Source organism: Acomys minous, assembly GCF_964271855.1.
Source record: "Acomys minous genome assembly, chromosome: 16".
Classification (NCBI taxonomy): domain Eukaryota; kingdom Metazoa; phylum Chordata; class Mammalia; order Rodentia; family Muridae; genus Acomys; species Acomys minous.
In genome coordinates this window covers 86529061-86552729 of record NC_140498.1, presented here as the reverse complement: position 1 = coordinate 86552729, position 23669 = coordinate 86529061, and the positions used below count along the sequence as shown (strand labels likewise).

The following is a 23669-nucleotide window of genomic DNA, read 5'->3' as shown; positions in this document are numbered from 1 at the left end:
GCTAGTGACAATGGAAGTGACAGTATTTGGATGGTAAATGAGCTGACAGAATTCACAGGAATGTAAAGTGTTTATCAGCCCCCGACCTACTACCTCCATTTTTAGGACTCTGTTGGGCAGCCTGTAACATGGTCCTAATGATCCACTTCCCTGTATTTGAGTGTGAGTTGGGCTTAGACTTATTTCTGAGAGAAAACAGCAGGAGCTACGGGGTGGTGGTTCTGACGCCAGACTGGAAAAGGCCTGAGGCTTCTGGCTTTGTGAAGACTTTTAGGAATGGATCTTCCTGAGCTTCCAGCAGCCTTATTAGTGAGTTCTGCAGTGCCTCCCCAAGGTGAGAACCAGTGATAGCACAGCTCTAGTGCTGCCTGTCTTCAAACTCGGGAGAGACCTTGATCCAGCAACGTCCACTTAAGGCCCAGCTATGTCAACAGCGGAGTAAGTGCCTGACTTATGAAGGCTCTACACTTGGGGAGAATGTGTCCCACAGCACTAGCTAACAGACACTATTCTGTGTACTATACAGGGTTGTTTCCGGCAGCAAAACTGGGGAAGCTCCCTAAATGTTCCCCTGTAAGGCAATCAGTAGGAGATTATAGCTCAGACACACAATGCAAAGAGAACAGCAACTACTCAAAATCAGATTGATGTGGTGGCACACGCCCTTAATCCCAGCACTCGGGAGGCAGAGGCAGGTGGATCGCTGTGAGTTCGAGGCCAGCCTGGTCTACAGAGTGAGTCCAGGACGTCCAAGGCTACACAGAGAGACCCTGTCTCAACAAACAAAGAAAAAATCAGATTGATGTAAGTGAACTGATATCAAAAGTTCCTCACAGTAGCTTAGTTTCAAAGGCAAGTTTAGGACCAGAAAAAAGGCAGCAGGTGAAGGGCTTGTTTGCCAGGCTGATGACCTGCGCTCCCCCATGCTCAGGCCCCGTGTGGTAGGAGAGAACTCCTGCCTCTATACATGTGCAGCAGCATGTGCATTCACACACTGGCGTGTGCTGTAGGCAGGGTCACCAGACTGCTAAGAGAGCCACAGAGGGCCAGAGTCACACCCTTGCCATTCTTCAGTGCATTTGGATGAGTTGTGGGGAACAAAGATTCCTTTTGTAATTTAAAAAGCCAGTAAGATAAAATACACCTTGCTCCAGAGTCATGGGAATAAACAGCCAATGCTGCAACTGAAGCAAATGATTGAGCGCCTGCCGTTGACAAACATGGCTCACCCATAACCTAGGAAACAACGGAGTAAGAAAAACAATTTGCATAAAGTGTTCAAATGTCCTCAAGCTGTGTGTTCTAGGGCTCAGAACAGAAGGTGTATAGATGTAAAGTGCCCAACAGATTTTCTCCTTGGGCTGGACTCGAAGTGTGAAGCCACAGGGAGGTATTTCAGAGCTCCTGGTGGCCATCTTGCCTCCTCTAAGCAGCTGTCACCCGTCTTTCTCAAAGTTTCTTTGTGACAATGCCAGTGATTGCTTTAAGTCATTGTTAGCCTTTTTTAGAAAGAATAACTGGTCAGAAAGCTCTAGGAGGATGTGGGGGCAAGAGAGGGCAATGGAGTGTGACCAAAGTACAATGTACACAGCGTGCCATGCCATAAAGAAACCCAGCACTGTGTGTGCTGACTTAAAAATAATCTTATAAAGTAAAGAAAAGCTCCAAGTGAGCTGTTCACTGCCTGAGGACGCTGTGTTCAGAAGAGAAGGAGGCGTCAGGAGACCCTTTACCTGGGTTTAATCATCAGGATGTTCGCACACAAACTCTTTTCAAAGAGGATTTTCAAGGGCTGGCTGTCTTGGAAATACACATTGTGAGTTCTTTTAATGCCTTAAAGAGAACAAAGCAACCTCTTAATAACTGTAAGTGCAAAATGAACAGGCTTTAAAAGCCTGCCTTTTACAACTAAATTAAAGCAATAAAATTAAAGTAATGTTTCCTGTGTGGCAGGTGCACGCAGCCTGAAGTAGAAAGTGGCCTTAATTATGAAATGTGTTGTTGCCCCCTAGTGGACAAGGAGCAACACATCACATCCTCTGGGCAAACCAGACAGACAGGTCTCACCCAGCCCAGTGGTCTCAAACCTTCAACTCCTGATCCTCCTGCCTTTGCTTCCCGAGTGCTAGGACTATAGGCATGCACCGTGAGTGCTAGGACTACAGGCATGCACCGTGAGTGCTAGGACTACAGGCATGCACCGTGAGTGCTAGGACTACAGGCATGCACCGTGAGTGCTAGGACTACAGGCATGCACCGTGATGCTCAAGTACTGGAGATCAAACCCAGGACTTCTTGCATGACGGACAGGCACTCTGCAAATTTAGCTATGTCTTCAGTCCCTGAAAAGAAACATCTTAAATGTGTGGGAAACAGTACCTGGCAAGACAGGCTATAGATCTCAAGCCTCTTTTTAGACACTTTATTCAGGACTAGCCTTTCTTTACAGGATTTTAGGCAGTCAGAACTCTAAATCTTGTCTGTGATTTATTTTTGCTTTAGGAGAAATAGCAATACAGGCCAAGTATTCCTGTCCTAAACGCTTGCTGTTTCAGGGGCTGGAGAGATGGCGAAGAGCACCTGACGTTCTTGCTGAGGACCATCCTTCAGTTCCCAGCACCCTCAGATAGCTTACAACTGTTTGTAACTCCAGTACCAGGGTCTCTAGAACCCTGCGCACCAGGCATCCTGTCTCCAACAACAACCACAACAACAACAAAACAAAAAAAGTTTGCCATCAAGTATGATGGCTTTAGTTTGAACCACACCAAATGTACACACACACACACACACACACACACTTTTTTTTTCCAATTCTGAGCTGGAGAGAGATGGCTCAGCCATTAAAGGCTAGGCTCACAACAACAACAAAAAATATAAATATTCTTTAAAACTGCCAGGCATGGTGGTACATACCTTTAATCCTAGCACTCAGGAGGCAGAGCCAAGTAGATCTCTGTAAATTCAAGGCCAGCCTAATCTACATGGAGTTCTATGGCCAGCAAAGCTAGTCAGGCCTCATCTCAAATAAAGAAATAAAACTTGACACTTGCGTCGTTTTACTGAATAACAAAGATTGACTACTAAGGTTTTATCACTATCCCTGGCTGGCTGGAAACTCACTATGTAGGCAGGTTGGCCTCAAACATTAGTAAACCTGTCTTTGCCTCTGAGTGCTGAGTGTGCACCACTGCACCCAGCAATTATTAACCTAATAAATATGCACATTTGTGTATTATCCACTTTTCTTAATTTGGCTATGTAACAAACCACTCTGAAATTGAGTTCCCTGTAACAGCTAACACATGTTACTCCTCCTGAGTTTGTTTGGTTATTTATTTCTTTTTCATTTTTGGTTTTTTGAGACAGGGTTTCTCTATGTAACAGTCCTGGCTGTCCTGGACTTACGCTGTAGACCAGGCTAGCCTCAAACTCACAGAGATCCTCCTGCCTCTGCTTCCTGAGTGCTGGGATTAAAGGTGGTCGCCATCACTCCTGGCTCCTCCTGAGTTTATTGAGTGGTTCTTGAGGTCTAGCTTAGGCTTAGCTGTGGAGGATCATCTGGGGTGGGCTCATTGTCTGTCAAGAGCCTCAGTGGGAGCAACGAGGGTGCCCGAGGCCACGTGGTCTAGCCCTGGCTTGTTCCCTGCCAGGAGAGAAGCTCTGAGGCAATGCTGAAGCAGGCAGGTCTTGGGGGCCTAGGCTAGGAACCTATGCAAACCACTGTTGATGTCAAAGTAAGGAGACAGACCCCCAACGGTTTGTTTTGTTTCTCTTTTTCCTTTTTGTTTTGTTTTTCTGAGACAGAGTTTCTCTGTTTTAGCCCTGGCTGACCTGGGTTCCCATTGTAGACCAGGCTGGCCTCGAACTCCCAGCAATCTGCCTGCCTCTGCCTCCCAAGGGCTGGGATTAAAGGTATGCACTATCACACTGGGTTCAGACCCCAACTTTTTGTTTTGTTTTTCCAAACAGGGTTTCACCACGTAGCCTTGGCTGTCCTGGAACTCACTCTGTAGACCAGGCTGCCCTCTGCCTGCCTCTGCCTCAAGTGCTGTAATTAAAGGCATGCACCAGCACCACCCAGCCAAACTCCAACTTTTTAAAGTGAGGGGCTACTGATAATTTGGCACCAAAAATAAATAAATAAATAAATAAATAAATAAATAAATAAATAAGGGGTTGGAGAGGTGGTTCAGCAGTTAAGAGCACTGACTGCTTTTCCAGAAGTCCTGAGTTTAATTCCCATCAACCACATGGTGGTTCACAACCATCTATAATGTGATCTTATGTGCACTGTATGCATAATAAATAAATAAATCTTTAAAATAAAAAATAAAATAAAGTAAAAAGAGACTCTGTCTTGAAAAAATAAAATAAATAAAATAAAGGTGGCAACTTTTGATGGTGACCACAGAGGGACGATCTTAGGAGCTTTAATAGCAATATAGAAGAAGCTGGAATGGTAAATTGAGGTTATGAAGGATCTAAGCTTGCTGAGGAAATATTAAGTTATGCAAAGTACAGCTTAGCTAAAGGAGTCTCAAAGATGAGCTGTACTGACCATGCTCTGTAGAAACTTCAGGAAGAAACACTTGTACTTGAACATAACTGAGGAGCAGGTTTGCTGAAGGTCTGACTCTGTTGCCCTGGCCTGTTCCCGTGGGACCTCACCGTCTCCTCCCAGAAGCCTGGGGCATGAGGACAGAGCCACCCAGTGTACACAGCAGAGAGGGAAGGCTCCTGGAGCTCACGTTCTTCACAGAGATCACAAGCAAAGGGACAGAACTTGTGACAGTCAGCCTTGCCGTCCTTTCAAGTATGCTCTCAGCACATGGTTTGCTGTTACATGGATTTAGATTCAAAGAGAAATAGTGCTACATCATTATATTTTAGAGAAAACTCTAAGGATTATAAATATGCACTAAAGTAACAATTACTCTAAGATAAATGTAAGTCAAACTAAGAACTGTGAGTCTAATCTCATGGAAGTGAATGGAAGGGTCCCACCTTCCATCAGACCATTCCTGAACACAGCAGATGCGGGCCGCTGTCCCAGGTGTGCATTAAGTGCTCTGAGACGGGCTCTAACTACATAGCTGAGAGCCCGGAACTGGCTGTTTAGCTGCACTGGCTGCAAACTCAGGACCCTGTTGCCTCAGCCACTGAGTGATAGGTTCAGAGATGGGTGCCATCACATCCAGCTAGGAAAACCAACGGAGATTCAGTTGAACATTTGAGTAGGGGACATATGTCCTGTGTGCTATGTGTAGGGGACATACATATGTCCTGTGTGCTATCGTGGGGTGGGTGGTGTGTAAGACCAAAGCACAACCTTAGGTGTCATTCCTTGGGGACTGTCTACCAACTTTCATTGTTGTTGTTTTCCCTTAAAATGGATCCTCTCACTGGCCTCAAGCTCGTCAATCAGGTAGGCTAGGCTAGCTGGGCAGCGGATCACTTCCTTGCAAGGCTGACTGACCCATCTCCCCAGTTGGACATTTTAAAAAGCTGCTTTGTTTCGCATGTGGACAAGTGTGTGCCATGAAAGCCTGAGAAAGTAACAGGGGCCACCTTACAGTACACCTGCAAAGACCACAGCTACCACAGCTGCCACAGCTGCCACGCTCCAGACCTGTACATACCCCACTTCACCGTCAGTTTGCAGATTGTATGCATAGAAATACTAAGAATCGGCTAACCTGAATTTCCGGTTCACTCAGGTAACAAGTTTTATTCCTTCTCAGTCTCTGATGGGGTTGAAGACCAGATAGTTTAGTCTTATAACTAAACTTAGTTGGTTACAGGTTAAGATGTTTTTAGATCTAAATAGATGGTCTAAGTTAATAGAGATAAAATATGATAATGATTTTCATTCAGAATTTTAGACTCAACAAGCTAGGAAGGATGTTTACTTCAAGTTTGCCAAGTACAAGTGGCCGAATTCCTATGAATGCAACATTTATATAATTCCTGATTGTCTCGTGGTTCTTCCTGCTGTATGTAGTTTATTTTATTTATGTGTAATAATATAAATATATATGTTAAAAGAAAGAAAGAAAAAAAGCCGGGCGTGGTGGTGCACGCCTTTAATCCCAGCACTCGGGAGGCAGAGGCAGGCGATTGCTGTGAGTTCGAGGCCAGCCTGGTCTACAAAGTGAGTCCAGGACAGCCAAGGCTACACAGAGAAACCCTGTCTCGAAAAAAAAAAAAACAAAGAAAAAGAAAGGACTACTGAGAGACATGCGGCTCTCAGCTGCACCTACCGTGCCTGCAGAGGAACTGAATGACGACTTTGCCCTGATCCGACTTGCTGACTATCTTGCACCTCTCTACACTTCTTTCGAGATAATTCAGGCATCTAAAGATTGGCAGAATTGACTGCAACACAAACACATTGTAAACAACAAACACACTTGGTCTGGCTGTCCCATTAGCTTTTTAAAACCCAACAGAGGGAAAGCCCATGTGTTTGTGAATGGCAGTTAGGTGATTAAGCCTAGTACAGCTGTTATACCCTACACAACTGGTGTTTCTCCCCTCTAAGAGAAAACCAACTGTTTTTACCTTTATTGCCAATCTGCAATTTAAATTCAGTGGTATGCCAGAATCGATCATCGTGGCTGAGGGTGACCATTGATAATGTTGAAAAAACACAGATGAGAACAGGACGTAGCCATATGTTGAGTGACAAGAATTCACAGCTCTCAGAGCAAGCTGCAAAACATCAGTGAGCTGTTTCAGAGAAAACCAACTTCTACCCTGAATTAATCCTATTATGCATTTAGTGCCACAAATATATTCAAATGAAACCATGTGTGTTGAACTTGCACACGGTCACCTACATATTGTATCTATGTTGGACATACATTTACAAAATCTATAATATTAAGCTCTGGAACTGTAAAACTGTCAGTGTCCACAGTGACCATAACACTAATGTACGAAGAAATGGAAAAGCGAGAGAAAAGAGCCTTGTGTGACTGATCACCTCACACCTTGTCCAAGGGGAGAAGCGATCACTCAATTCAGCCATTCGAGGAATGCATGCCTCCAACTGGCTTTTTTTTCCGAGATAAGGTTTTTCTGTGTAGCCTTGGCTGTCCTGGGCTCCCTTTGTAGACCAGGCTGGCCTCAAACTCACAGCAACCTGCCTGCCTCTGCCTCCCGAGTGCTGGCATTACAGGCGTGTGCCACTGCGCCTAGCTAGGTTTCTGAATCTTTAAGTGCTTGGGATTTTACCCACCACCCCTGGCATGGACTTGGCTCTTTTACATATCTTCTCTTGCTTTAATAAATGATCGGTCACTTAACATTCTTTTAAACTTAATTGATTTTGGCAGGGTCTCATAGTTCAAATTGGTCTCAACTATACAGCTGGTTGACCTGTCTTGCTGGGGCTGGGATCATAGGCCTATGCCATCACACCTGGCTTTTTGTTTGTGTTTTTAAAAATATGTATTTATTCATTATGTATAGTGTTCTGCCTGCATGTACACCTGCAAGCCAGAACAAGGTATCAGATGGTTGTGAGCCACCCTGTGGTTGCTGGAAATTGAACTCAGGACCTCTTAAAGAGCAGCCAGTGCTCTTAACCTCTAAGCCATCTCTCCAGCCCTGTTTGTTTGTTTTTTGAGACATGGTTTCTCTGTGTAGTCCTGGCTGTTCTGGAACTTACTCTGTAGACCAGGCTGGCCTTGCACTCAGAGAAATCCTCATGCCTCTGCTGGGATAAGTGCTGGGATTAAAGGTGTGCATATACTTGCCTTTTTTGTTTTTGTTTTTTTGTTTGTGGATTTTTTGTTTTGTTTTTTGAGACAGGGTTTCTCTATGTAGCTCTGGCTGTCCTGGACTCACTTCGTAGGCCACGCTGGCCTTGAACTCACAGTGATCTGCCTGCCTCTGCCTCCCAATTGCTGAGATTAAAGGCATGTGCCACCATGCCCAGCTATACCTGCCCTTTTAACTGGACTTACTTACACCTTTCTCAGATGGATCTAGCCAGAGGTGATCACTCACTCGTGACAGGGTTTGTACTGCTTTCCCGAATACTGCGGAAGAAAAGAAAGGTGCTGTTCATGCTCCTTCGCAGCACTAACGATAATCCCAAGACTACTTCTGCATGCTCAGGACTCAGAGGAAAACGGAAAGGACACTGTGGTCAACTGAACAACTTAACCACGCCTGTCAAATTCTGCCAGTGATTCTGTGGTTGAGCTCGTTGTCACTGCCCTATGGGTCAGACTGCCAGAGACGGAAAGAGGGGTCTTTGACGCTGCAGAGACTCCCCATCAACCAAAGTACAGTTATCTGGGAATCGTTGGCAACTACCTTACCCAAACTTCAAGCCTATTCTGTACCACCTTCTTCAACCTGGCTCTACCATTCACTCCCAGCTTTTTGGGCAGAGGCTGGAGACTAACCAGCTACCGGCTCCCTTTGATTCATGTGCTATATATAACAACAGCCAGCATCTTGGCTTCCAGTATGCTCGGGTTAGGCCACAGTGATCTCAACCTGGAGGCTCTGTCAAGTTCTAGCCAAGTGCATCACCGTGAGAGGAGGCGCCATGACAGGAACTCACCACAAAGTGGCCAAACCTACATGATGCCGCTAAGCTGGAGCCACTGGTTTGAAATCCCTTTTTTTGAGCTGGGCGCAGTGGCACACGCCTTTAGTCCCAGCACTCGGGAGGCAGAGGCAGGCGTATTGCTGTGAGTTTGAGGCCAGCCTGGTCTACAAAGTGAGTCCAGGACAGCCAAGGCTACACAGAGAAACTCTGTCTCAAAAAACAAAACAAAACAAAACAAAACAAAACAAAAAAACAGAAAAAGAAATCCCTTTTTTTTTTTTCTGAGTAGATCTGAATGATGATTTCCCGTTAACGTTTGACTTTTAGGTTTAGGGTAGAACAAAGCTCAGGCTACCCTTGAGAGCTAAGTTATTCAGCTGATCCACACAGCATTTTGTCCACCAGGAAGTACTGTATAATACCCTTTACATACATAGTAAAAGTGCAATAAATCTGTAGCGATTTAAAATTCAACAAAATTATTTCCCCGGCAAACAAATTTCCGTGCTAATGCTTTCATTCATTTTCTTTTTGGGTTCTCCCATCCTCTGTAGGGGGGTGCAAGCCAGGGCCTTGTACGTGCCAGGCAAGCGGTCTGTCCACCCAGAAACTCTGTCCCCGGCCCAACCATTGTCTTTTATAAGGCTATGCACAATGTAGTTCCCCATATCACCCTTCTAATTACTGAGCTCATGACATGTATTTTTATTTCATGCCTCTAGCACACTATCAACGAAGGTGTTAATATCTGGGTCATTTTCCAATTGAGGAAAACTAGCTTCAAAGTGATACAGCAGCTTGTTCAAGATCATACACTAAAAATACAAAAATAGGGCTGCAGAGACGGCTCGGAGGTTAAGAGCACTGGCTGGCTCTTCCAAAAGTCCTGAGTTCAATTCCCAGCAACCACATGGTGGCTCACAACCAACTATAATGAGATCTGGTGTCCTCTTCTGGCGTGCAGGTGTACATGCAGGCAGAGCACTGTATACATAATAATAAATATTTAAAAAACAAACAAACAAAAGTTCTCTGGCAGAATCTCGAATAAAGGGCAGGGTGTTTTCTCTGAGCTCCAACAAAACAAATAAAGAAATAAAACTTTTTTTAAAAGATTTTTTTTGAGACAGGGTTTCTCTGTGTAGCAGTCCTGGCTGTCCTGGACTTGCTTTTTGTAGACCAGGCTAGCCTCAGACTCACAGAGATCTGCCTGCCTCTGCCTCCCGAGTGTAGGGATAACAGGCGTGCGCCACCACACCCGGCCCCAAATAAAAACTTTTGCTGGTCAAGTATTACTTTCCCCCTCAACTTCTCACCACAACAGCCTTCATCAATCTGAGATCAAGGCCAATGCCACAATTCATTTCATGGTCACCAAATTAAATACTAGGCATAAATAGAACAGACTGGCCACGCTATTCGAAGCCCAGCAGGGCCCTCGTGAGGGGCGCTATGGCCAGGCTTCGCTTCCTCAGTCATGGCGAAGGATGGCAGAGGAACCGTAAGAAGACATGGAGACACTTCACGGACGCTTGGCTTTTCCTCTTCTAAGCAACAAAGCGAGAATGTCCGCTCCACCTTTCACCTGACCGCCCGTCATCTCGCACTTCAGCATTGCTACCGGGATAACAGGCATGGCGGGTGGAAGCGCGCCGGCCGCAGGTGCCCGGATGTAGCCTGCACTTGCTCCACCCACGAGGATTTTTCTCACATCACCCGTTTTGCTTTCTGATGGGGAAAGACCCCTACGGGCCTCCGTAGCTGAGTCTGGTGCAAACCTCGCATCTCATTGGTTGGCCGAAGAGGTGGGCGGGTCACCCAGGAGCCTGAGGAAGAGGGCGGCGGCGTTCGTGGTGACTGAACGGAGCCTGGTGACAGGATGGTGAGCGGCAGCGGCGGCGGCGGCAGCGATGCGGGTCGGGCCGTGATGCTGTGGCCTCGAGGGTGCGGGGAACGAGGAGGATCCGGGAGGCTGGGGCGAGCGCGGGCGAGGCCCGAGCCTGGGAAGGCCGCGATGGAGGGCCGGGAGGAGCGCGGCTGGCCAAGGGTGCGGCCCGGCCTGGCGTCGCCCCTCACCCCGGCGGCCAGAGGGCGTGCGTGCGAGGCGGACCCGGCCGCTGGAGCTGTCACGAGATCGGCTCGCTGCTGCCCGGGGAGGCCCACGGCTCCCTCCCGGGACAGCCGGCCTCGGTGCAGAACGCGCAGTAGCCGCTGCACTGGCCACTCGGGGGGCTTGTGTCCTGTGGCCGCTGAGACCCCTTAGAGCGAACTCGTGGGAACCATTGAAAGTCTGCGAAGATGCGCGAGTTATTTGGAGAGCTTTAGCTTCCCCGGTCTGCATCAGCGCGCCCCCCGCCCCCGCCCCCCAATAGATTGCCGAGCCTACGACCTTTCTGTATGAAATCCAAGGAGCAGACACGTCCCCGTGATCAGTTATTTTAAGGCACCTTTTGCTCCCTAAAGTTTGTCGAGGGTTTCTGTTTCTCTTTGCCGTTTGTGCTTTTGGGACGGTAAAGTGAAGGCACCTCTCTGATGGGCGCGCGCACGCGTTGCGCTTTCACAGAGATTAGGCTTGTGCAAACGACCTTTGAAAAAGGCGGCTTTGTAAGCGTTCCGAAGATGTATGCTTAAGGTTGTCGGGTTTTTGCTTCTAAACGGACTCCAGTTTAAAAGTAGACTAGTTAATTTACGCCAAATCTGGAGACACTTTCCAGGGGAGAAGAGGTGGCTGCTAGGATGCCATATTCATGTTTCTGAAGTCGTTTTGAGAGGTGAACGCTTACGTGTCAGGGTAGTTGCCCTGCTGTGCGTCACATTTCTTTACAATTTTATTTTTAATTCTTGTGCATGTATGCCTCCGCGTGAGTTTACACATTCAGGTGCCACTGGAGACCAGAGGGCTAGGCATCCCCCCTGAACTGGAGCTGCAGGCAGTTGTGAAGTGCCATGTGGGTATGGGGAACCAAATCCGCGTCCTTTGCAAGATAAGCAAAGGCTTTTAATTGCTGAGCAGTCTCTACCAGGCTAAGTCAGGTTATTATGGCGTAACGCTGGCTGGCCTGGATTCACAGAGATCTGCCTGCCTCTGTCTCCCGAGTGCTGGCACCAAAGGAGTGTGCCACCACACTCAGTGTGTGTTGGTTTCTTTTGTCTTGATCTTTCCTTGACATTTTCATCACTTGATAATGCACTTGTGCTGGTAATGGCTTCTCTAGCAAATAGTAATACCTTACTCCGGAGCATGATTTCTCACTACCAGAACCTCGAAGATAAAAACATTTACATATCGATGTATCCAGAGATAACAAGACCCCAGGAACCAGAATATACTAGCTGCAATCTGTTCATGATGAATTCTTCAAATTATAAATATCTAATCTTATGGAGAGTAAACGGAATGATAAATATGGTGGTGACAGGAGCCAATGTGGAAAGCAAGATCAGAAAAATGTAGAAGGACATTGACAGTCAGATTTGCTATGTGTGTGTGTCTGTCCTGTGTTTAAAAGTAGAGTGGCTCTTGTGGAATTATTTTCATCACAGCTGATTTTTAACACTTCTTCCATAACATTCAGAAATCATTAACAAATTTTGCATATTTGGTATGGGTTTTTCTTTTTATTTCCTTTTAACTTTTGTTGCTTTCTTTTAACATTGGTCATGTTTCGCCCCCTTTTTTTTTTCATTCCCTGTCTGCAATCAACTTCTTCATTCCACTAAGGCTGGGCACAGAGTAAGTTTCTCTCCGCTCCTACTAACCATGGTGGTCGGGTGGCTGGTAACTGGGTTTCTCACCCTCCCCAGTTCTGTCAACTAGGAAGGAACCAACCCCCATGCTTTGTTTGGGTTGTTTCCTTATATGAATTTAATGCGACTTCAGTTTCCAGATCCTGCACTGACTCTACTGTTTGTCTAACCTGACCTGTAGCTGTGGAATTTAGACACGGGCACTCCTGACGTGTGTCCTGTAACTGTTTCTCATGACACCATCTCAGAAAACCATAGGATTTTGTCCTGCAGTGCAGCCTTGATACTCCATCCAGTCACGGTTCACATATTGACAGTCAAGGCTATTGATGGCACCTCCTAGAACTGAAGTCTTCAGTCATGCTGACAGGGCTTGTCTTACTAGTGTTCCTTAGGATACGCTCTGACCCAACAATTCATTTCTAGCCCCGAGTTTTTCAACCTGTGTTAGACATAACACCCTCTGATGGATTCAGAGTTCTTTCTTTTAATACAGAGATTTTTTCCCCCTTTTCCTTTTCCTCAAATGTCAGCATCCCACAATAATTCTGTTCTTCAACCCAAATCTGAAAGGATCCCCCTCTAAAGTGAAGATTGTTCTGTGTCAGGGTACTTGTCTATTAATTGACACTGGATACTTTGTAGTGGTTTTAGCTTAGAAAGGATTCCCCCCAGAGTGTGCTCATTTGTCACCTATTACTTCAGCTACTCTGTCTTCATAACAGTTCCTTTTCTTGGCAATCATTTTTATTTTAATTTCTTTAGTTTTTTCGAGACAAGGTTTCTCTGTGTAGCCTTGCCTGTCCTGGACTCACTTTGTAGACCAGGGAACCTTTAACTCACAGAGATCCACCTGCCTCTACCTATCCTGTGCTGGCATGCACCACCGTGCCCAGCTTAATCATTTTAATTTTGTTGTGAGATAAATCAAGCTTATTTTAGTAATCATTCTCATTTCATACATTTTGGGTTTTTTGTTTTGTTTTGTTTTTTGTTTTTTTGAGACAGCATCTGTCTGTATTAATGGCTGTCCTGGAACTCACTCTGTAGATCAGCCTGGCCTAGAACTCACAGGCCTCTCAAATGCTGGTATTAAAGGTGTGCACCACCACCACTCAGCCACATTTTTGTTTTGGATTGATTTTAAAATTTTTTAAAAGATTTATTTATTATGTATACAGTGTTTTGCTTGCATGTACACCAGAAGAAGGCACCTGACCTCATTATAGTCGGTTGTGAGCCACCATGTGATTGCTGGGAATTGAACTCAGGACCTTTGGGAGAGCAGCCAGTGCCCTTAACCTTCGACCCATTTCTTCAGCCCTTGATTTTACATTTTAATTAGTTTTTTTTTTTTTTGGTTTTTTGAGACAGGGTTTCTCTGTGTAGCCTTGGCTGTCCTGGACTCCCTTTGTAGTCCAGGCTGGCCTCGAACTCACAGCAATCTGCCTGCCTCTGCCTCCCGAGTGATGGGATTAAAGGCGTGCGCCACCACGCCCGGCTCTTAATTAGTTTTTTAATGTGGATATGTTTGCATGCCCGTCTATGATCTTCCTGTGTATCTGGTACCCTCCAAACCACAACAGGGTACCAGATCCCCTGGTATTGAAGTTATAGACAGTTGTGAGCCACCATGTGCTGGGAATCAAACCTGGATCCTCCGGAAGGGCAGTCAGTTCTTGTAACCACTGAGCTACTCCACAGCTGTCAAATTAACTATTTAATTAATTTTTTTCTGAGACAGGGTTTCTCTGTGAAGCCTTGGGTGTTTTAGACTCACTTTGTAGACCAGGCTGGCCCTGAACTCACAGTGATTCATCTGCCTCTGCATCTCGAGTGCTGGGATTAAAGGCATGTACCACCATGCCTGGCTAAATTAAAAATTTTTAAACATTATCATGGCAAAAACTGTTTGCTTTGTAATATTAAACATGTAATGCTTTCTTTGATACTGTTCAGGGATAGTCATGCCTTGAAAACCAGTTAAGGAGTGTATGCACTGCTGAAAGGAAAGTCTGTATGAGGAAAATCCTGCAAGGTGTGCTCATACTAATCAACATGGGAAATCTCTTCTGCTGCTCTTGTTGTTTTGTTTTGTCAAGACAGGGGTTTCTCTGGGTAGCTTTGGCTGTCATGGACTCCCTTTGTAGACCAGGCTGGCCTCCAACTCAGATATCCGATTGCCTCTGCCTCCCAAGTGCTGGTATTACAGGCATATGCCACTGTGCCCCGCTCCCTTTGAATGAACTTTTTAAAGGTTTTTGTTTGTTTTTTGAGACAGGGTTTCTCTGTGTAGTCTTGGCTGTCCTGGACTCTCTTTGTAGACCAGGCTAGCCTCTGCTTCCCAAGGGCTGGGGTTACAGGCATGTGCTACCACACCTGGCTTAAATGAATTTTTAAACAATATTCTGTCAGTTTATTTTTTTCAACCTTGACATTTTTTAGTTTAACATTTCGTAGGATTGGCTCCACCCCTCCCCACCGCCCCACTCTCATCCCTAGGGAACTTGCCATATAGACTGGGCTGGTTCTGAACTCAAAGAGATCTGACTGCCTCTTCCTCCCTAGTGCTGGGATTAAAGGTATAGGCCACTATGCCTGTCCTAGGATTGGCTTTTTTTTTTCCCCTTTATTTATCATGTACACAGTGTTTTGCCTGCATGTCCGAAGAGGGCACCAGATCTCAACTTAAGTGGTTGTGAGCCACCATGTGGTTCCTGGGAATTGAACTGAGGTCCTCTGGAAGAGCAACTAGTGCTCTTAACCTCTAGCCATCTCTATAGGCCCACTATTGGCTTTTTAATTCTTTGATATTTCAGAGCAGAGATTGTTTGTGGCAATGCTCAGCTACATCCTGCTAAGCTCCTGCCCTCCTGCCTCATTTACCTAGCTTTTTGTTCTTCTCTAATGCACATAAATGACTGTGAAAGTGTTATTGTTTAAGTTTCCAAACTCAACCAAGGGGATGGAAGAAGCAGTTTTATCCAGGTAGTACAGATATAACAGTGATGGTTTCTAGTGAAAGAAAGTAAAGATAGCAAAGCCTATAAGTCAGAGGTACATTGCATCTATTGAGACTCTAAAGCATAGCTGTGCCTTGGAACATCTGCCAAACGTTTGAGGTAACAAAGTCAGTTAAATCTGGGCTAGTTTTCTTCAAAAAGTTTTTAGCATAAACTATAAAATTAATCTTTTCCCTATTATTTCATTTTTTGATTTATATATAAACATACATACATACGTGTGTGTGTGTGTGTGTGTGTGTGTGTGTGTGTGTGTGTGTGTGTTTTGTCTGTGTGATAGTTTCACTTTGCACCATTGGCTGGCCTAGAACTAGAACTTGATTGCCATGTAGCCCAAGGTGGCCTTGAACTAGCAGTCTCCCTGTCTTGGCTTCCCAGCATGAACCACCAGACCCAGCATATTCATTCACGTATATCCTCCCTCTCCCTCTCTCTCTCCCTCTCTCCTTCCCTCCCTCCCTCCTTCCCTCTTTCTCCTTTTTGAGACAATGTCTCACGGTTATCTTAGGCTGGCCTGGAGCTCTATTTTTAGACCAGTTGACCTCAAACTCATAGAGCTCTTTCTGCCTCTGCATCCTGAGTTCTGGGATTAAAGGCGCGTACCACCATACCCAACCATATTATTCAATTTAGGGGGAAAGTATGTTTTGCTTGCATGTGCTGCTGTATTAGGTTGCATTACAGCACATGCATGCAGTACCTGAGGAGGTCAGAAGAGGGCAGCACATCCACTAGAACTAGATGGTTTTGAGCTGCTTTGTGGGTGCTGGGAACTGAACCTGGGACCTCAGCAAGAGCACACAGTGCAACCATTGACCCATCTCTATAGGCCCGTATTATTTCATTTCTGATAATTTTCTTTAACAATGCTTTTTAAAATGCTGGCTGTAGCACACATTTAATGCCAGCACTTGGGAGGCAAAGGCAGGCAGATCTCTGAGTTTGCAGTCAGCCTGGTCTACAAAGTGAGTCCAGGATATCTAGGATACTGTTACACAGAGAAACCCTGTTTTGAAAAACAAAAAACAAGCCAGGTGCAGTGGCTCATGCTTTTAATCCCAGCACTCGGGAGGCAGAGGCAGGCAGATCACTTTGAGTTCGAGGCCAGCCTGGTCTACAAAGGAAGTCCAGGACAGCCAGGGCTACACAGAGAAACCCTGTCTGGAAAAGCCAAAAAAGAAAAGAAAAACAAAAACATCCAATCCTTTTTTTAAGTTAAATAGGTTTTATATTATAGTTGCAGAAATAAGAATCACTCTGCCCATTCTTCAGATGCCGTAGATTCTAGCAGGATATTGTTCATTTTGCAGTTTTCATTTGATTTGATGTAATTTATAGGTTTCTAAGTCAGTATTTTTTAAGATTTATTTTTATGTGCATTGGTGTTCTGCTTGCATATTTATGCAAGGGTTGCAGATCCTCTGGAACTGCAGTTCTAGACACTTGTGCTCTGCCATGTGGCTGCTGGGAATTGAACTTGGGTCCTTTGTAAGAACAGCCATTTCTCCAACCCTAAATCAATATATATATTTTTTTCCCTAAGTCAATATTTTTTAGTTTTTACTTTTTCTGAGACAGAATCTCTTTATGTAGCTGTGGCTGACCTATATCTTGCTGTATAGACTAGACAGGCCTTGAGCCTGCAGTGGCCCTCTTGCTTCTGCTCCCTACCCCTAGTGCTGGCATTAAAGGCATCTGCCACCACACCCAGAGCTTAAGTATTCATTTTAGACTACTTGATTTTATTCTATTTTATTGGTAAATAGCATCACTTTTGATATCCAAGATAAGGTTGTCTGAGAGCAGACACAGTATCATGTGTTTGTCAACCCAGGACAGGAACCATATGGGTACCTTCTGCTCTCTTGGGCTCTGGAGTCTCTGGTGGGCTTAGGGGTAATCATGGGAGGGTCATGTTTGACATCATATCTAATGCTGTGTTTGTTCCTCTCTGACACCCAAAAGTTGGTGTTGGTGTTAGGAGACCTGCACATTCCACACCGCTGCAACAGCCTGCCGGCTAAATTCAAAAAACTCCTGGTGCCGGGAAAGATCCAGCACATTCTTTGCACCGGGAACCTCTGCACCAAGGAGAGCTATGACTACCTCAAGACTCTGGCTGGTGATGTCCACATCGTAAGAGGAGACTTTGATGAGGTGCCATTTTTCTTTCCTAACCATCCTCTTCTCTTTCTTGCTGCTTTGCATAAACTTTATCTTTTTTTTCCCCCGAGAGACAGGGTTTCTCTGTGTAGCCCTGGCTGTCCTGGACTCCCTTTGTAGACCAGGCTGGCCTTGAACTCACAGGGATCCACCTGCCTCTGCCTCCCGAGTGCTGGGATTAAAGGCGTGCACCACTACACCTGGCTGGCTCAATTTTCTTAACAATTATATTTTATTATGAACTTATAAACCAAGAGTACCTCACTTATAACCTGACTAACCTAAACAGTAGGAAAAAGGAGATTAAAGAACACAAGAATGAAACCTTAAGGATATCAGTTCTGAGGAACGATTCTGCTGGTGTAGTCAGCAGGACTTCTGCTGGCACCTGGAGCAGCCAGCGCCTGCAGCCCCGAAGCCTTCCCTTGAGCGGTTCTCTCTAGGAGTGTCCCGAAATGGAGCGATGAACAGCCAAAACTATCCCAAGTCTCTCCAAAAAGCTCCTTCTCCTGTTTTGGGCTCATATCTCTATCTATATATCTATCTATAGATATATATATATCTCCTCCCAGAGTCTGTCCATATGTTTTTCAGCTGGCCACAATCAAGCTCCCGCAGATGGTGGTTCGTCTTCTGGTGGATTAACATCACCTGTTCTCTGACAAGTCTATTCCTTTTGGGATCATAACAAAAAGATGTTTACCTCTCCTTCATCCAAGTCTGCTGCACAGAATATACGTTGGAAAAGGGGTAGTCTTATATGGCGAATATTTTCTATATTTTAACTGGAAAGTTGAGGGTCATCTTACATGCCTAGTGAGTGGTCTCATATGCTGGAAAATACGGTGCTTTTCTTCTGACCCTCAATAAATACGATTGGAATTGAATAATTCATGAAACAGACCTGATTCCAATGTGAAGAAATTACCTTGTGCTTCTTGGAATCTTAAGCTTTTGAAAAAATTATTTAATTTGGTTGATGTTTTCAAAGGGTTTAGGGCCATTGAGGTGGCTTAGTGGATAAAGGCGCTGATGACCTGGTTTGATCTCCAAGACACACATGGTTGAAGGAGAGGCCTGACTTTAGGATGTGTGTACAATGGCCCAGGTGCACACATGAATTGACACATACACAAAATAAAAATATAAAGATAAAAAAAACCCAGTTTCTTTTTAAAATTATATTTATATATATATATATATATACATTTATGTTACACATGAATAAAATAAACTACATTCAGTAGGAAGAACCATGAAACAATCAGGAATTATATAAATGTTACATTCATAGTGATTTGGCGATTTGTATTTGGCAGACTTGAAGTAAACATCTTTCCTATCTTAGTGAGTCTAAAATTATGAATGAAAATCAATATCATATCTCACCTCTGTTAACTTAAAACATCTATCTAGACCTAAAAACATCTTAACCCTTAAAGAATTAAGCTTAATTGTAAAACTAAATTATCTGGTCTTCAACCCCATCAGAGACTTGAAAAGGAATAAAACTTAATTACCTGAGTGAACCGAAAGTATAGGTTAGTGGCCTCCAAAATGAAAAACAGACAGAGACAGTTTTCTGCCTGAACAGTCCCCCAAAACTCTCTAAAACATTGGAGCACCATCTTCAGCCTTCTGGCCTAACATATCTGACAGACATATTCTCAAGGCAGGAACTATTGAGGACTTGCTTACCCTGTCTTGGCAGAGTTTGGCCGTCGACTCTGCCTACATCCAAGCTTGCCTATTTTTAGGCAGAATTCTGTCTGTGGCAGAAACAAGTACATTCTGCCTAGTGGCTTGTTTGCCAAATTTCAAGCCGTCTCTAAGGAGGTTCTTTGATGCTCATCATCTTTGAGGTAGGCTGGGTGCTGCCGGGAGTTAACCTGTCTTACTGCCAAAGAAGCTTTAGAACAGTCCCAAAGAGCTTCTTTATACCAAACAAGATGAACATACAGTGGTCTTATTTAGCAGATCTAAAAACAATTTGCGGTAAACCATGAAGGCTTGGTCGTGCAAGCTAGGAAAGAACAGCCAACTTGTTTTGGTTTGAGTTTTTTTGTTTTTTGTTTTTGGTGGTATTTTTGTTGTTGTTGTTTATTTTTTGTTTTTCCAAGACAGGGTTTCTCTGTATAGTTCTGACTGCCCTAGAACTCACTCTTAGACCAGGCTGGCCTTGAACTTTCAGATCCACCTGCCTCTGTCTCCTGAGTGCTGGTAGCAGCTTACTCGTTAATTAGAATATAAGCTAGCAGGGCGGTGGTGGCGCACGCCTTTAATCCCAGCACTTGGGAGGCAGAGGTAGGGGGATCACTGTGAGTTCGAGGCCAACCTGTTCTACAAAGTGAGTCCAGGACAGCCAAGGATACACAGAGAGACCCTGTCTCAAAACCACCCCCCAAAAAATATATAACTATATTAAGGTTTTTCTATTTGTGTCAAAAAGTTTAATTAGAAAAGCTAAAAATTTATTTCTAATTTGCTAAATGGACAGACTTTTAGTGCCATGTAGACAGGATTTGAATCTAACAGGCATTTTATTGGTATATAACCTTGGGCAAGTTATTGCAGCTTGTTTGTACCTTACTTTTTTTTTTTTTCCCCGAGACAGGGTTTCTTTGTGTAACAGCTCTAGCTGTCCTAGAACTCGCTTTGTAGACCAGGCTGGCCTCAAACTCACAGTGATCCACCTGCCTCTGCCTCCCAAGTGCTGGGATTAAAGGCGTGCGCCACCACGCCCAGCTGTACCTTAGCTTCTTCATCTGTAAAATGGGTATCATAACTATTAAAGCCTGGGATATAACTTAAGTCAGTCCCAGCTTATAGATTCTGTGCTTTAAGTTGTAAAAATCACAAGTTTAAGGGATAATTACTCTAAATTTGTTTTTTTGTTGGTTAGTTGGTTGGTTGGTTGTTTTTCGAGACAGTTTCTCTGTGTAACAGCCCTGGCTGTCCTGGACCTGGATTTGTAGACCAGGCTGGCCTTGAACTCAGAGAAATTCACCTGTCCCTGCCTCCTGAGTGCTGGGGTTAAAGGTGTGTGTACCCATTGCTGGCTCTTAAATGTTTTATTACAATAGTTGTGCGTCCGTGCACGAGTGCCAGTGTTCTGTGAAGATCAAAGGACAACAAGGATAGAATCCAGGCATGGTGGCAAGCACCTTTACCTGCTGAGCCATCTCACCAGTCCAGGAATAATTACTCTGCCCTGAAGAACCCATATTGTATAGAAATTAACTCAATAAAGTGATTTCTTGGCAGCTTCCAGTTTATATCAGCTGAATTGTGTTTTAAGCACCATTGCAATATCACAGGTTGAGGAAAAACAATTTAAAGTGTGTTGTAAGGTGCTGTATGAAGATACCTATATAACATTGACTATTTAAACAGAGTTTTATGCCATCTGAAATGTGTGTTTTCTTGCTGCCTCTTTTCTATATTAGAATCTGAACTACCCAGAACAGAAGGTTGTGACTGTGGGACAGTTCAAGATTGGTCTGATCCATGGACACCAAGTTATCCCGTGGGGAGACATGGCTAGCTTAGCACTGCTTCAGAGGCAGTTTGACGTGGACATCCTTATCTCAGGACACACACACAAATTTGAAGCATTTGAGCATGAAAACAAATTCTACATTAACCCAGGTTCTGCCACTGGGGCATACAATGCCTTGGAAACGTAAGTACCACAACTTAGGCACCTAGAGCTTTAGAAAAGTAGTAACTGCATGTATGACACTTTATAAAGAAAAATACAACATTTAGCCAGTCATGGTGGCTCACACCTTTAATCCCAGCACTTGGGAGGTAGAGGCAGGCGGATCTCTGTAAGTTCGAGAGGCCAGCTTCGTCTACAATCACAGTTTCAAGACAGCCAGGGCTATTACATACAGAAACTCCGTCTTGAAAAACCAAAAAAAGAGAGAACTAAAAATACAACATTTAAATAAGAGCTAGCATGGTGGTGCATACTTTCAATCCCAGCATTCCAGAAGAAGAGGCAGGTAGTAAATCTCTGAGTTCAGGGCCAGCTAGGGCTACATAGTGAGACTCTATCTCAAAAAAACAGAATAAATAGGTAAGTAAGTCTGTATCGGTACTCTTTTTTTATTGCTGTTCTTTTTTGAGACAGGGTTTCTCTGTTTTCTCTGGCTATCCTAGAACTTACTTTGCAGACCAGGCAGGCCTTGAACTCACTGAGATCCACCTGCCTCTGCCTCCCCAAGTGCTGGGATTAAGGGTATGCGCCACCACCACCCGCTACTGTTGTTTTCAGTGTGCAGTTAGCAATCAGATTTCTCCTTGTGTTTAATGTCTTGAGTTGAAACTTATAGTGATGTTGCTTTAGGATAAAACTCTAACACTGTTTATTTTTCTTCCAGAAATATTATCCCATCATTTGTGCTGATGGATATCCAGGCTTCTACAGTGGTCACTTATGTTTATCAGCTAATTGGAGATGACGTGAAAGTAGAACGAATTGAGTATAAAAAATCTTAAAGCCAGGCCTGTCTTGATCATTTTTTTTCTGTTTGTTTTCATTTCCTTGTTCAAATCAAATAATTAAACAATTAAGAGGCACTCGGTTGTATCACCTTTATAATATTTTGCACTAAAAGTTTTCTCTGTTAATACCTAGTTGCTCTAAGCTTCTTGTAAACTGTAAGAATAATTGAGTTTGCAGTCCATGGGTTCTTTTGAAAGAAGTCTTCCACACACAGGGCCCGTGGTAAGTCTACCCTTATAAATATCTTCCTAGTTGGAATTTGGACTTCATTACAAAACTAGTGCATGAAAAGAAATAATCCAGACTTTCTGTGTGTGTTTTCTCTTCTCTGGTAATAAATGTCTACCTTCATTTAGACTTTCTTGAAAACCTGTGCTTAATTTAAAAACCATAGACTTGAAATCTTAGCACTCAAAAGGCAGTGGCAGGTAGAACTCTTAAGAGTTGTATACCAGAGCTGGCCATGATGGTGCACGCCTTTAATCCTAGCATTTGGGAGGCAGAGGCAGGCAAATCTCTGTTTGAGGCCAGCCTGGTCTACAAAGTGAGTCCAGGACAGCCAGCGCTACACAGAGAAACCCTGTCTCGAAAAACAAACAAAATTATATGCCCGTCTGGTCTACACTGTCAGTACTGGGCCAGCCAAAGCTAGATAGGGAGACCATGTCTCAAAACAAACAAAAAACCCCAAACACACAGAAACATAAAAATGAAAAACCAAATGCAGCTGCAGATGTGGTTCTCAACATGTGGGTAACGACCCCTTCGGGGCTCACACAACCCTTTTACAGGGGTTGACTGAGACCATTGGAAAACAGATATTTAAATTATAATTCATGCCAGCAAAATTAGTTATGAAATAGCAATGTAGATAATTTTTGTTTGGTTGGTTTTGGCTTTTGGTTTTTGAGGACAGGGTTTCTCTTGTACTCCTGGCTGTCCTGAACTTGCTTTGTAGATCAGGCTGTCCTCGAACTCTTAGAGATCTGCCTGCCTCTGCCTTGAGTGCTAGGATCAAAGTCAAGCACCACCATGCTTGGCTTAGCAGTGGTGTTTTTTTGGGTTGTTTTTGTTTTTGTTTTTTCTGACAGGGTTTTGAAATGTCCTGGACTGGCTTTGTAGACCAGGCTGGCCTCAAACTCAGATCCGCCTGCCTCTTCATCCCTGAATGCTGGGATTATTGCACCTGGCTTTAGCAGTAATTCTTAAGCCTTGCTGCATGTTGTCACACTGCCGCATGTTGTCACACACAAGGTCTCACTTGGCTTACCTGGAATTCACAGTGTCCTGAACTCAAGAAATCTGTCTTTGTCTCCTAAGTGCTAGAATTAAAGGCACATGCCACCATGCCTATCTTATCCATAGGTTTTTTATTTATATTTAAGGGCAACTATTAGCAACCTACTTTGCAAGTTGAGACCTACAAATGCTATCTTGTGGAAATATTTTTTCAATTTTCCTAATTTAATCAAGAAAAACCTCATGGAATATTCAACTATTACTATTTTAGAAGTAATTATAACTAAAAGAAGGAAAAATACATTTGCTAGATTTAAAAAAGAAAATCGGGGCTGGAGAGATGGCTCAGCAGTTAAGAGCACTGGCTGCTCTTCCAGAGGCCCCAGGTTCAATTCCCACATCCATATGGTTGCTCACA

At 44.2% G+C, this 23669-nt stretch overlaps 2 protein-coding genes across 6 annotated transcripts in view; one reads left to right on the top strand and one right to left on the bottom strand.

The window, feature by feature from the left end:
* RAD9B (RAD9 checkpoint clamp component B) overlaps window positions 1-10472 on the bottom strand; it is a 31282-nt gene extending 20810 nt beyond the window's left edge. Inside the window, exons 1-5 of one of the 5 annotated variants that reach the window (XM_084762709.1) lie at window positions 10348-10472; window positions 7978-8048; window positions 6565-6714; window positions 6264-6378; window positions 1734-1833 (exon numbers count right to left, since the gene is read on the bottom strand). In XM_084762709.1, the coding sequence (XP_084618835.1) occupies window positions 1734-1833; window positions 6264-6378; window positions 6565-6714; window positions 7978-8048; window positions 10348-10354 (443 nt within the window). In that variant the 5' untranslated portion in view covers window positions 10355-10472. Of the gene's footprint in view, window positions 1-1733; window positions 1834-6263; window positions 6379-6564; window positions 6715-7977; window positions 8049-9885; window positions 10319-10347 lie in introns of those variants that run through there. The other 4 variants (XM_084762710.1, XM_084762708.1, XM_084762711.1 and 1 more) reach the window with 4 other exon arrangements.
* VPS29 (VPS29 retromer complex component) lies at window positions 10366-22363 on the top strand. The gene is made up of 4 exons (XM_084762749.1): window positions 10366-10451; window positions 17305-17496; window positions 20949-21184; window positions 21888-22363. Exons 1-4 carry the CDS (start codon window positions 10449-10451, stop codon window positions 22003-22005), a joined length of 549 nt encoding a protein of 182 aa, XP_084618875.1. The 5' UTR covers window positions 10366-10448; the 3' UTR covers window positions 22006-22363.
* Window positions 22364-23669: the final 1306 nt, after the last annotated feature.

Bases quoted from the DNA above. Each gene is read 5' to 3' on its own strand.
- VPS29 (XM_084762749.1), top strand. The intron at 17,497-20,948 runs GTGCCATTTTTC...TTTCTATATTAG, and splicing joins TAAGAGGAGACTTTGATGAG to AATCTGAACTACCCAGAACA. The intron at 21,185-21,887 runs GTAAGTACCACA...TTTTTCTTCCAG, and splicing joins GCATACAATGCCTTGGAAAC to AAATATTATCCCATCATTTG.